The 12,440-nt window shown below is 41.9% G+C and overlaps 1 protein-coding gene across 5 annotated transcripts in view; it reads right to left on the reverse strand.

Moving 5' to 3' along the window:
• Positions 1-638, reverse strand: part of ITGA7 (integrin subunit alpha 7) — a 63,274-nt gene extending 62,636 nt beyond the window's left edge. For 2 of the 5 annotated variants that reach the window (XM_087710299.1, XM_087710303.1), the window contains exon 1: positions 239-637. In XM_087710299.1, coding sequence (XP_087566425.1) covers positions 239-414 — 176 coding nt within the window. In that variant the 5' untranslated portion in view covers positions 415-637. Of the gene's footprint in view, positions 1-238 lie in introns of all 5 variants that reach the window. The other 3 variants (XM_087710300.1, XM_087710302.1, XM_087710301.1) reach the window with 2 other exon arrangements.
• Positions 639-12,440: the final 11,802 nt, after the last annotated feature.

Raw genomic sequence — 12,440 nt, forward strand, 5'->3', positions numbered from 1 at the left:
AACGTACATGTATAATTTGCATTAAAAAAGAAAAACCTTGAACTGGAAAAAAAAACTCTTGGAAAGATGAGCGATCATGCTGATATTTAAATTACCAGGCGAAAGTTTGATCGGCTCGTTCTTGTGACTCCCAGGGAGATCGTCTACCACCTCCATCCTCTTTTCGGGCTTGCCCCGGGATCAGCATCCAAACCTCCCGTCCTGGAAGCCGGGCGTGGGGCGAGGGGGGGGGACTTACCAGCCGATGGGCTGCGGACTAAGCTGCTGGTGCAACGCTACGGAGAAGCCAAAGAAGCTGCCCTTCTCTCCCCGCTTGACGACGGGCTCGGCGACATCCAGGTTGAAGGCGGAATTCTCCCAGCGGCAAAGGCTGAGGAGGAGGCACAAGAGGCGAAAGTGCAGCGCCACAGACATCGTGCGAGGCGTCGCAAGCAGCAGCAACTGCAAAGCCGAGTCGCCGGGCGAGAGCCACCGCGGCTCCGAAGAGCTTCGCAAGCCCGCCGTCTCCCCTGCGGAGGCTTTGCTGCCAGCTGTCCGCCTCAGTCACGGGCCTTGGCTCGCCCTCTGCGCTGCCCGAAGGCCGGCCAACCTCGGCGTGTAACCAAACTCCCGAGGCGAGGCAACCTCGCCCGCCCGCGCGCGGGCTGTCTTTCCCTCAGATCCATTCTGGAGTGCCGCTGGGCGGAGCCCCGAGCTCCCACAACAAACACGCCTCCGCCACGCTCTCCGCTATTGGGCATGAAGGAGCGGGGAACTTGGAAGCAGGTGCCGGTGTACCTCCCACCCCATCCCTGCGTCCAGGCCGTGCCATTCGGGTGGGCCCAAGGCCCAAAGGGAATTCCCGTTTTGTGTTTGTGTATGTATGTGTGTGTGTGTATGTGTGTACATATACATACATAGACGCACATATGCATGCATGCACGCACGCGCACACACACACACACACACACACACACACACAAACAGTGCATCAGTTTTATATATAGAAAAAGAAAGACAAAAAAGGGGGGGGGAAACACATATTACAGTGCATCCCCATCCCCTGGAGACCTTTTTTCCCCCATCTTATATTTCTTAGATATACAATATATATTCCAATTGTGCCCTTATCCCCTCCAAAACGACATATATTCTTGAGTAGGTTTATTCCCTTTGCCTTCCACCAACACTGACTTTATTTTTTTTTAAACCCATATTTCATTATAATTGTTTACTTTAATCATCCCTTTTTAAAATTTAATGTCTGTTGTTAATTTATCATTTGTTGCCATGCTCCAAATTTCATTATACCACTCATTTCTTTGAAGGGAATCCTCGTTAAAAGGACAAGGAGGAACCTGACTGCCATCCAGTGATGCAGGAAAGAGCTCCTCCTTGGCCACGATTGGCAACCCAAATCTCAGTCATGGTTGTCCCAAAGGTGCTTTTTTTCCAAGAGGCAAATGTACTTTCTGGGTTTTTTTTTCTTTGAAGACGTTTCCCTTCTCATCCAAGAAGCTTTCTTCAGCTCTGACTAGATGGTGGGTAATGGAAGGATTTATACTCCTTTATTTATTTATCCCTTTATCAAAGACGTGGCTAAAGACGCTGAGTTTGTCGAACAGAAAGGTCGGCGGTTCAGCGGTTCAAATCCCTGCTGCCATGTAATGGAGTGAGCTCCTGTTACTTGTCCCAGCTTCTGCCAACCTAGCAGTTCGAAAGCATGTAAAAATGCAAGTAGAAAAACAGGAACCACCTTTGGTGGGAAAGTAACAGCGTTCCGTACACCTTCTGCGTTTAGTCATGCCAGCCACATGACCACGGAGATGTCTTCAGACAGCGCTCACTCTTCGGCTTTGAAACAGAGATGAGCACTGCCCCCTACAGTCGGGAAAAACTAGCACATACATGCGAGAGGAACCTTTACCTTTATCTTACTTATTTATACTATTGGCAACATTTTCTGTTCTGAAGGTTGATAATAACTAGAGGACTTCCAAGCTCCTCCTTGCCCACTATTGGCAACCCAAATCTCATTCATGGTGGTCCAAGAGGTGCTTTTTCAAGAGGACTTCCCGGCATATTCCAAGTGGCAGCTTGGAATATGCAAGGAAGTCCTTGACTTACAACCACAATTGAGCCCAACCTTTTGGTTGCTAAATGAAACATCTGTTAAGGGAGTTTTGTCCCATTTTACCACTTTTCTTGCTCCAGTTGTTATTGAATCATTGCAGTTGTTAAGTTAGTAACCCTGTTATTAAATGAAGCCAGCATTCCCCATTGACGTAGCTTGTCAGAAGGTCACAATTGGTGATCACATGATCCAAGTATACAGCAACCGTCTACAAATATGAACTAATTGCCAAGCATCCACATTTTGATTATGTGCTCATGGGAATGCTGCAATGGTTGTAAATGTGAAAGATGGTCATAAATCACTTTTTTCAGTGCCGCTGTAACTTTGAATGGTCACTAAATGAACTGCTGTAAATCAAGGACTACCTGTATACTGGGACCCATGACTTATTTTTTCTCATTCCTGTACCTTTTCAAGCAAAACGCTGAAATGCTTCCTCTTCAGACTGATCAGATAAGCAGGGATCAACACCAGACAAACGACCAGGTAGAAAGCACTACTTTACTCAGGAATCGCCAAGGAGGAAACCATGCCCCACTCCCAGAAAAAACCCTGGTAGGACAAGCTACTATAAATAAACAGACAGCAAACCTCAAACTCACTAGCATTGATGGTATTAATGAAATATCTCCAAACAAATAATCAGACTCGGACACTAGCAACTCCATAGCCACAGATATAGAAGCATGTGACTTTATTAAGCACGTCTAGAATTTACAAATTAGATCCTTCTTTAAATTTCTTTTTAAGAAAACCTAGCAGCCACCATAAACCTTGGGAAAATACAATCCTTATACTTCTCTGAACATAAGCCTCCTTAAATGCTTTTATACTGTAAGTCACCCAGAATCATTTCATTACAAGATAGGCAAATGGGCAGCAAGTTATTTAGTAAATCAATCAAATAAATACATCCCATGGAATTGATTGCTTTGTAGCTGTGTGCCAGACCAATGGGAGAATCAGTCCAGGCAACAAAATAGAAATTTATTTGAATTAAGTATAAACCAATTTATTTGTGCTGTGGCTTGTTTGTGTACCTGGTTTTGTTAGGCAAAATGGGCCTTTCAGGAGAATAGCAGAGCTGATGAGATCCAGTGTTAAAAAGATGGAATGTTGGAAATGATCAACTTAATGAACAATGCAAGGTGGGATTTCTCTAGTTTTCAATTTTTTTGCTGCCCTGGAGCTGATTGGGAGGCTTTTTTCCCTTTGGTTTAGATGGAATTGCAGGGACTTTGGGACAAGATGTGTTAATTTGTGTCTGATGAGATTAGGCAAAGAGTTTGGCCCTGGTCACGTCCAAAAAAACAGGAAAGGAGAAGGTACATTTGCTTTGTTAGATTTATTTTCTGCATTGCATTTCATTTATGTGAAAGTGATATACGTGTCCATAAACATGATTTTAAACTACTAAATGAGAAGAAATTAAGTGTCTCCTTGGTCATTCTGACTTTCTGGTTTTTTTCTGGTTTGTTTTTGGTTTTAATTGCTTTTAATCCTCTGCGAACCACCCAGAGTTTTTAGTAAGTGGACAACTTCAGCAACTGAAATTATAAGCAAAGAAGCAAACAATAGAAGCTTCCAAGGCAGATCCTGTTCCTGGACACCACCCAACAATGTCAGTTTTCAAGAGGGAAATGAAAAGCAAAATAATGAAGGACAACATTTTCCCCAAGGAATTTTATCGAAAAGAGAGATTTTAAGTTTGCCTCTGCCTTGACTGTTAAAAGCTTCAGGACCTGTTTTGACATATTCTCTGGGAGGAATACAGGATGGGTGCTGCCAGTTCCTGCAGAGTGCAAAGAGCCAGCTCTGGAATCATAACCATCAGGAGTTTAAGAATCCCAGGGATCTGCTTGTATGCTCCTAAATCTAAGATGATCCCAGAAAAAAAATTGCTCTGAATGGGATGTATTGGTGCAAATGAATGGTTTGAGAACCATCAGACTTTTATAGGTAGGCATGAGCCTTTACAAAGAAGTGTGAGCAGGAGTGGGCTGCTACAGGTTCGCCCGGGTTCGGGAGAACCTGTAGCTAACGTTATGGCCCGTTCAGAGAACCTCCAAATCCCACCCCTGACTGGCCTCGCCCACCCTACCCCACCCCTCCCAGGAGTCTCCACGCAGCCTGTTTTGGATGCGAGGTAAGTGCTGGGCCCATGCTGAGGCTCGGGGAGAGAGAAAAACGGGCCTCCTGGAAGTTCCAGAAGGCCGGAAAAGGGCTTGTTTCCAGCCTCCAGAGCGTGGGGGAGGCAGTTTTCACCCTCCCAGAGCTTGAGGAAAGCCTCATGAGCCTAGGGAAGGCAAAAACGCCCCACCCCGTCATTACTGACTAGGCCACGCCTACCCAGCAACTGGGCAGAGAACCCATTGCTGAAATTTTTGAAGCCCACCCCTGGGTCAGCCTAGGTCACATCTAGTTATCCTAGGACTGCCTATAAACATTTCAAAATGGAAAGCAATAATAGTGACCCTGATGCTATTCACCTTCTAGAAAGCTTAAAATAAATCTAGCTTTTTCCTCAGGTACTAGGACTGGTTACTAGCCAAGTTTAAAATATGTGCATTTGGGACTGGGAGTTATGTGTGAGATCCCGGGACATTTGCATTTTATATTTACCAAGTTTATTTTTAAATGCATTTTTGTTGCTTTATACAGTATTGGCTCACATTATTAGTTGCCCAGAGTTACTTGCTTAGCATGGGTAGCCCCATACATTTCCTTAATAGATAAATAAATAAACTCAACCCTTACATGATGAGCCTCTGGCAGGAGGAAAAGCATCCATCACATTTTCCAGGACGTGAGGGCTATTTTTAAATAGCTGTGAAAGTTTTAAGGGACGTCGGAGTATTGGCAGAAACACCACATCTCTGAGAGTCCAGAACATTGGCAGGACACAGCGGTGGAGTGCTGCACAAATGTCACAGGAACTTGGAAGTTGTTCATCTCCCAGGACCCTGTTCTGCTGTTAGTGGGATGGGCTTTGGTACCATTCATGAGACTTCTTTGTTGAGCTGATGATATGGATCCATGCCTTTGAGGACTTGTCTTCTACTTCCATTTTAGTGTCTGGTCTCTTGACATGAATGCTTCTTCTCTTAGCTACATAACTGTCTCCCAGTTTTTGCTCTGGTTTGGTCAAACCATTGTAAGGACATCATAATCACCAGTTGGGAAAGGTCCCAGTTTCTTCATAAAACCTTATGCCACCAGACTTGAAATTTTGGGCTTAGAGAACTTAGAACTACGCTGCCTTCGATCTGACCTGAGCGTAGTACATAAAATTATCTGCTACAATGTCCTACCTGTCAATTAATACTTCAGCTTCAACACAACAATACATGAGCACACAATAGATACAAACTTGTGGTAAACTGCTCCAAACTTGATTGCAGAAAATACGACTTCAGTAAGAGAGTTGTCAATACTTGGAATGCACTACCTGACACTGTGGTTTGTTCCCCAAACACCCCAAAACTTTAACTTTAGACTGTCTACTGTCGACCTCACCCCATTCCTAAGACGTCTGTAAAGGACATACATAAGTGCACCAGCGTGCCTACTGTCCCTGTCCTAATATTCCCTTGTATTCATATTCATTTCATGTATTCATAATCATGTTTATGCTTATATATGTTATCTAATTTATGCTTGACAAAATAAAATAAATAAATAAATAATCCCAGGGAATATATGTCTTTATTCCTGCGGTCTCCAATGGTCAGGCTGCTCCCAAACTCTAAATAGATGTGTTGCACTATATCAGGCAACTCAGCTGCAAATATTCCATCTTAGAATATCCATTTGGTAATTTCTTTAAATTGCCCTTCTGGGAGGATCTTGGGACAGGTTGGATAATTATAAATACAAACCAGATTTATGAAACACAGCCGAACAGTAGTCTCTTGAGATTTGCAATGGGGTTTTCTGAAATAACTGGACTTTGATTTAACAGCATTGCATGACATAAAATTTTGGCTGCTACAAAATCATTTTGCTAGATATTTTTTTAAAACTTATAATTCTTTTATATTGCAGGAATTTCAAAATATCCATGACAGGAATTAGTTCAAGCAAAGAAAACAATGTAAAAGTTTCCTTAAATAATCTCATTTAATATGCTCTAAAATACACATTATTATTTTACATTCTGAATTGCTATATGTTCAATTAAAATGTGCTATGAATTTATGCTAGGCTTCCCTTTCCTGCTACTGAACAACTGTGTTGGATTCAGTTTTCAGAATTCCTAGCTAGCTACATAATTAAAGAGAATTACAGTCTAAATACATCTGGACAGCATCAGATTAGATAATGCCAGTATCTACTTTCTTCAGAAGAAATTCAGAGCTGGCCAGGGCTTTTGAGCACATAAATAAGTCTTAAGAAATGCACTTGGACTTAGCTGAAAGTGAAGGTACACAAAATTGCTGGCTTGTAGTACAGTGATAATAGCAGAAGTAAAACTGGACTTAATGACGCTAATAGAAAGGAATGTGAGCACCCTGCATTAGCTCTATTAAAGATGAATTTTACCATAGAAGTTTCAATCCTAAATTTAGGAAAATTAAGTCACAGTGAATGCAATGAAGTTTCTTAAAATACATATGTGCAGAATTGGGTGCTAATGTTCTTAAACTGGGGCTATGGTAACTTCCCTAAACAACATGTGTTTATATTTGTACACACACATAAATGGGAACCCACAACACAATTTGAGCCTGTTTGGCCCTAATGTAGGGCCACTGTTTTAACTGAGACCACTGGAATGGTGGAGGTTAGGATGGTGGAGGTTGAGACTGTACAAATTGAAACTGTCTTGCAAATTGGATTTGAATCATATCGATCTACTATAAGACCATGACTTCAGTGGACCAGTTTCAACCCAGCTTCTATAGAACTTGGATATTGTTGTTGTCTAATGTTTATATAGCAGTCCCAGATTCTGGAACAAGTCCATAGCATGGAGGAGGGGGATTACCAATAACCTGTCATTTCTCTACATGCAGCTAGACAGATTGGCTAGATTCCACCCGGAGAAAGGAGTTTCTTAGGTACTTTAAAGCGAAATCATACAGGTCTTTAAAAGTCAAAAACAGCACTTTGAATTGGACACCTATTGAAAGGAAACATATATGACAATAGCAATTTTGGCCCCACTAGGATTCTGTCTACCACATTTTGTACCAACTGTAATTTTACATATTTTATCATCCACTTTTTTATCTTTTTCTGATTCATTGTTCTATTATCACTAAAATTCTCAGCCCTTATTTAGCAGGGTTTCTCAACCCTATTAGTGTTTTGTTTTGCTTTGTTTTTGTTTTCCACATTGATTGATTAACAATGTTTTATATTCCCCAGTTACACAGTTGTCCATGGCACATAAGAACATAGCATAAAAGCAATAGCCAATAATGCATCTCCCACCCGCCCCTAACTTCTCCATAATATAGTTCATACGTATACATGTGTGTTTGTTTGTTCTTCTGTGAGTAGATGGGTATAGACAAATAGATAAATAGAACTTTAAAAACATAATTAAAAAAAATTAAATTCCATACCAAAGGCCAGTTTAAAAGGAAGATTTTAAATGCTTTCCTAATCCTCAAGAGGGAAGATACTAAGTGTATCTCTGAGGACAGCATGTTCCATACTATGGGGCAACAATGGAGAAGCCTGTCTTTTTATCCAGGCACCTCTTAAACTTTGTGTGGTGGTGAATTGTGGAAGACACATTCTTTAGGTGACCTTAACTGGGGAGACAGATTCAATTTGGAGAGTGCAGCAAACTTAGAAAAGGAATTATTTTACAATAGTTGATTGACTCCACTAGCATTCTGGGTGCTATACTAGTTGCAGCTTCCAAGTCATTCATTCATTCATTAGATTTCACTGCCACTCATCTCCTCTGCAAGGCGATTCTGGTTTGAGTCTTCAAAAACAGTCCCATATAAAGTACAGGTAGTCCTCGATTTACAACCATTTGAGCGCCACTGGAAAAAAACGACTGATGACTATTTTTCACACTTTAAGACAGCTGCAGCGTCTTTGTGGTCATATGATCAAAATTCTTGGCCACGAGCACGTTTTTATGATGTTTGCAATGTCTTGGAAACATGTAATCACCTTTTGTGACCTTCTGACAAGCAAAATCAATGGGGAAGCCAGAATCACTTAACGACCATGTTCCTAACAATGGCAGTGACTCAGTTAACAAAGGGGGTAAAATTCGTTTAACAATTGTCTCACTAGCAGCGAAAATTTTGGGCTCAGTTGTGGTCATATGTCAAGGACTCCTTGTATATTGCATTAGTCCAATTGCATAGGGATATGTGTATGAGTTATTGCTGCTGAGTCTCTTGCTCAAGATAGTAAAACAACTGCTCTACCAAGCCATGAGTCTGCCTGCTGCTGCTCAAGCAGGATTCAAGTCCAGGAGGCCATTCATGATGAGACCTGCTCTTTCAGGGAGGATGACCAGCATACAGAGTTAGTTCTGGAATCAATGTTAGCAAGAAGCCAAAGTGGTGTTTAGGGGGGGGGGGATTACAATTCTTTTACCCTGAGGAACTTTCTTCTCATCCAGATCCTAACAGCCTTCAGATTCTTGTTCAGGACTTTCATAGCATTATTTTCTCACGCCCTCTTTTTAAGCTCTGTTTTGCTGGTATTCGCTCAATAACCCCTAGAAATAATTGTCTCTTCTTACTTTCTTTCCCATGAAATCCTGCTATTACAGAGACAATGCCTTTGTACAAAGACAACACCATTGATGTCCAAGAGCACCAAATCCTTCCCAAGCAGCTCTTTATCCTCTCCTTAAACAAAATAGCCCTATCAGGAAGAAGGGAAGGTAGTGCACTTTTGAGTTAGGGTTAGGCTTCCTGGAATTCTGGGAGGAAATTGAACATCATTGTTTCGACACGTTGGACATATCAGTGTCCCATTTTGCCAAAACCCCATTGGAGGAAAAATCCAATCTAGGGTTAGAGTTTGGCTTCCTTAAATTCCAGGAGGAAATCCAGTAAGTATCAAAGTTAGACGTGAGGAGGAGGTTCCTTTGGTATAGTGGACATCTTTTAGGTTTTTGCTTAGTTAACTGTAAAAGAAAATACATGGGAAAACCCCTTTGGAGGACAAAAAAATCAAATCTAGGGTTAGGGTTAGATATATTGTTAGGATCAGGGGTGGGTTGCTGCCGGTTTTACTACCAGTTTGCAACGTGCACACGCTGTTCAATGTAAATTGTTCTTCGTGCATATGCACAACAATTTACAGTGAACTGTGCACGCACAGTCACTAAAAATCAAAATGGCAGTAGCCCAGTGGGCGTGGCAGGCCTGGATTGCTGCCAGTTCTGTGACCCGGGCCTGAATTCCACTACCGGTTTAAACTGGGAGCAACCCATCTCTGGTTAGGATAAAATCCAACATCATAGCCACATTCCTTGTTGGTGTGGTGAACTACTGACTTTTATATTTTCACTTACTTTACCTCTAAGGGAAAATACACAAAAAAATCCCACTGGAGAAAAATGTATCTGGAATTAGGGTTAGGGTTCAGCTTCCTTGAAATCTGGAAGGAAACGCAGGATCAATAGGATCAATTTCATGGAAGCTCATTTGGTCTGGAATGGGACAACTTGCCAATGGTCAACTCACTACGGCCATCTCTCTGTGTGACAACTCACCACAGGGCAATTCAACAAACATAAAAGTTAAATTAATTTCAATGGAACAGTGGCCAATAATAATAGAGTCAATCCAATTGCAATAATTTGGATGAAAACATGGTCACCAAAAATAAAAGTAACTGAATGAAATGATGAATACAGCGTTGAATTGTCCTGTGGCGACTTGTGCCACGGTGAGTTGGTCGTGGTGAGTTGTCCTGCAGCAAGTTGGCCGTGATGAGTTATCCTATGCCCCATTTGGTGTATTGGACATCTTAAAGGTAAAGTTTCCCCTCGCACATATGTGCTAGTCATTCCCAACTCTAGGGGGAGATGCTTATCTCCATTTCAAAGCCGAAGAGCCAGCACTGTCCGAAAGTGTCTCCATGGTCATATGGCTGGCATGACTAAACGCCAAAGGCACATGGAATGCTGTTACCTTCCCACCAAAGGTGGTCCCTATTTTTCTACTGGCATTTTTTATGTGTTTTCAAACTGCTAGGTTGGCAGAAGCTGGGACAAGTAACGGGAGCTTACTCTGTTACACGGCGCTAGGGATTCGAAGTGCCGAACTGCCAACCATTCCAACAAGCTTAACTTCTTAGCCACTGAGCCACTGCGTCCCTATTATTGGACATCTTACTTTATGTTTATTGCTTACTTTATCTCTAAGGGAAAATGAATGAGAAAACCTAATTGGAAGAAAAATGTAACCTAAGGTTAGGTTTAGGGTTTGGTTTCCTTCAATTTGGGGAGTAAATCCAACATCAGAGTGAGATTCAGGGAGGGTCTTTTTATCTAGTGGACATATTGCCGTTATCTTTTCACTCAGTTTACTTCTGAGGGAAAAAGCACGGAAAAACCTTATTGAAGGAAAAATGTAATCTAGAGTGAGGTTTATGCTTCCTTGAGCACTGGTAGGAAATCCAACATCAGTGTGATGTGTGTGTGTGTGTGCGCGCGCGCGCGGGCGCGCATGCTCTCTTTTAGCATAGTGGAAATGGAATGGAGGCAGTGGGCAACCAACAGCTGCAGCACAATGCAACTGCCCTTTTGTTAACTTCACACAATTTATGAGACAGGCGTGTGTAGAGGCCCCAGTGCTAGAACTGCTGAAATCCTCTTGAAAGGATAAGCCAGCCCATTAAGGACTCTTTTTAACACATTTTCAAATGCCATCTTCATTTTCCTTCCCTGTGGATTAACTCTTTCGACCTCCCATTGTGTTTCTCCACTGTCTCATCCTTCTCTTTGCTCATCTCTATGCACTTATTTCCCCATGCATACTATAATCTCATACAAACATACTTTGTATCCCAACAGAATTGCCATGTTTGGTAATAAAGAGCTCAACTCCTTAAGGTAGTGAGCAAGGGGGATTGCCTTTTAGCTGGCTCTAAATACACTTCTAGCAAGAGCAAGAGACATTGTATAAATCCTTGTTACTCTTATTTTCTCCACATGAAAAATGGGTATATATTTCTCTTAGGACGGACACGGATTTTTTTCTTATTGTTATTGTTCTATTTTATAAGTAAGTTGGGCGAGGGATTTTTTTTACGATGTAAATGCCAACTTCCAAATTACACTGAAAAATACATTTTGGGAGTAGCATTTTTTCAACAATTAAGATGCAGGCAGGAGATATCCTCAACTCACAACCACAATTGAGCCCAAAATTCTATCGCTAAATGAAAAATTTATTGTGAGCTTTGCCCCATTTTATGACTTTTCTCGCCACATTTGTCAAGTGAATTACTGCAGTTCTTAAATTAGTAACACAGTCATTAAGTGAGTCTGTCTTCCCATTGACTTTGTTTGTCAGAAGGTCGCAAAAGGAGATCACATGACTCCGGGTCAATGCAAGTGTTATAAATGTGAGTCAGTTGTCAAGCATCCGAATGTAGATCATATGACCATGGGGATGCTGCAATGGTCGTAAGTGTGAAAATGGTCATAAGTCACTTTTTTCAGTGCTGCTATAACTTCGAGCTGTCAATAAATGAACTGTTGTAAGTTGGGGATTAGCTGTATAATGTACAAGGGGAAAATAATATTTTGTTAGCTTCTAAAGCCTTTCTTGGAGTCAGTCAATTAGAAAACTCAACTTTCATTTAGACTGTTCATTTGACACATAGCCAAACTGTTTAACCTTCAAAGGGTTGAAGGTGAAAGTTTGACAGGCTGCCAGCCAACAAATCTATTTCTATTATCATTCTAAAGAGGGAAGAGGCTGTTCCATCACTCTTTGCCTCTTTCAAGATATAGTAGATGAAGCCAATGGCCCCCAACCTTTTGGGCACCAGGGACCAGTTCCATGGAGAGAGGTTTTTGGGTGGACCAGTAGGGGCATAGTTTGTGCTACCTGCATCCCACGAATGGGGCATTGCTTGCCTGCATGGTTTCTGGTATACCGTGGACCAGTGTCAGTCCATGGACCGGGGGTTGAGGACCCCTGCATTAAGTTATCAACACATGCAGAACATAGGTATGAAGAGGGTTGCATACAGGTTTTTTTTTCCCCTAGTCAGTCTAAGGAAGAATGGAACAAAGTAGAAAACACCAACCAGAATAAGTTTTTGAGTTAGTAGAAAATGGAAGACAGGTACCCGCACACTGTGGCTGTGCCAAAGTACAAAGCCT

Source organism: Thamnophis sirtalis, unplaced genomic scaffold (assembly GCF_051295495.1).
Source record: "Thamnophis sirtalis isolate CommonGarterSnake01/CBP01778 unplaced genomic scaffold, rThaSir2_p1.2 scaffold_3, whole genome shotgun sequence".
Classification (NCBI taxonomy): Eukaryota; Metazoa; Chordata; class Lepidosauria; order Squamata; family Natricidae; genus Thamnophis; species Thamnophis sirtalis.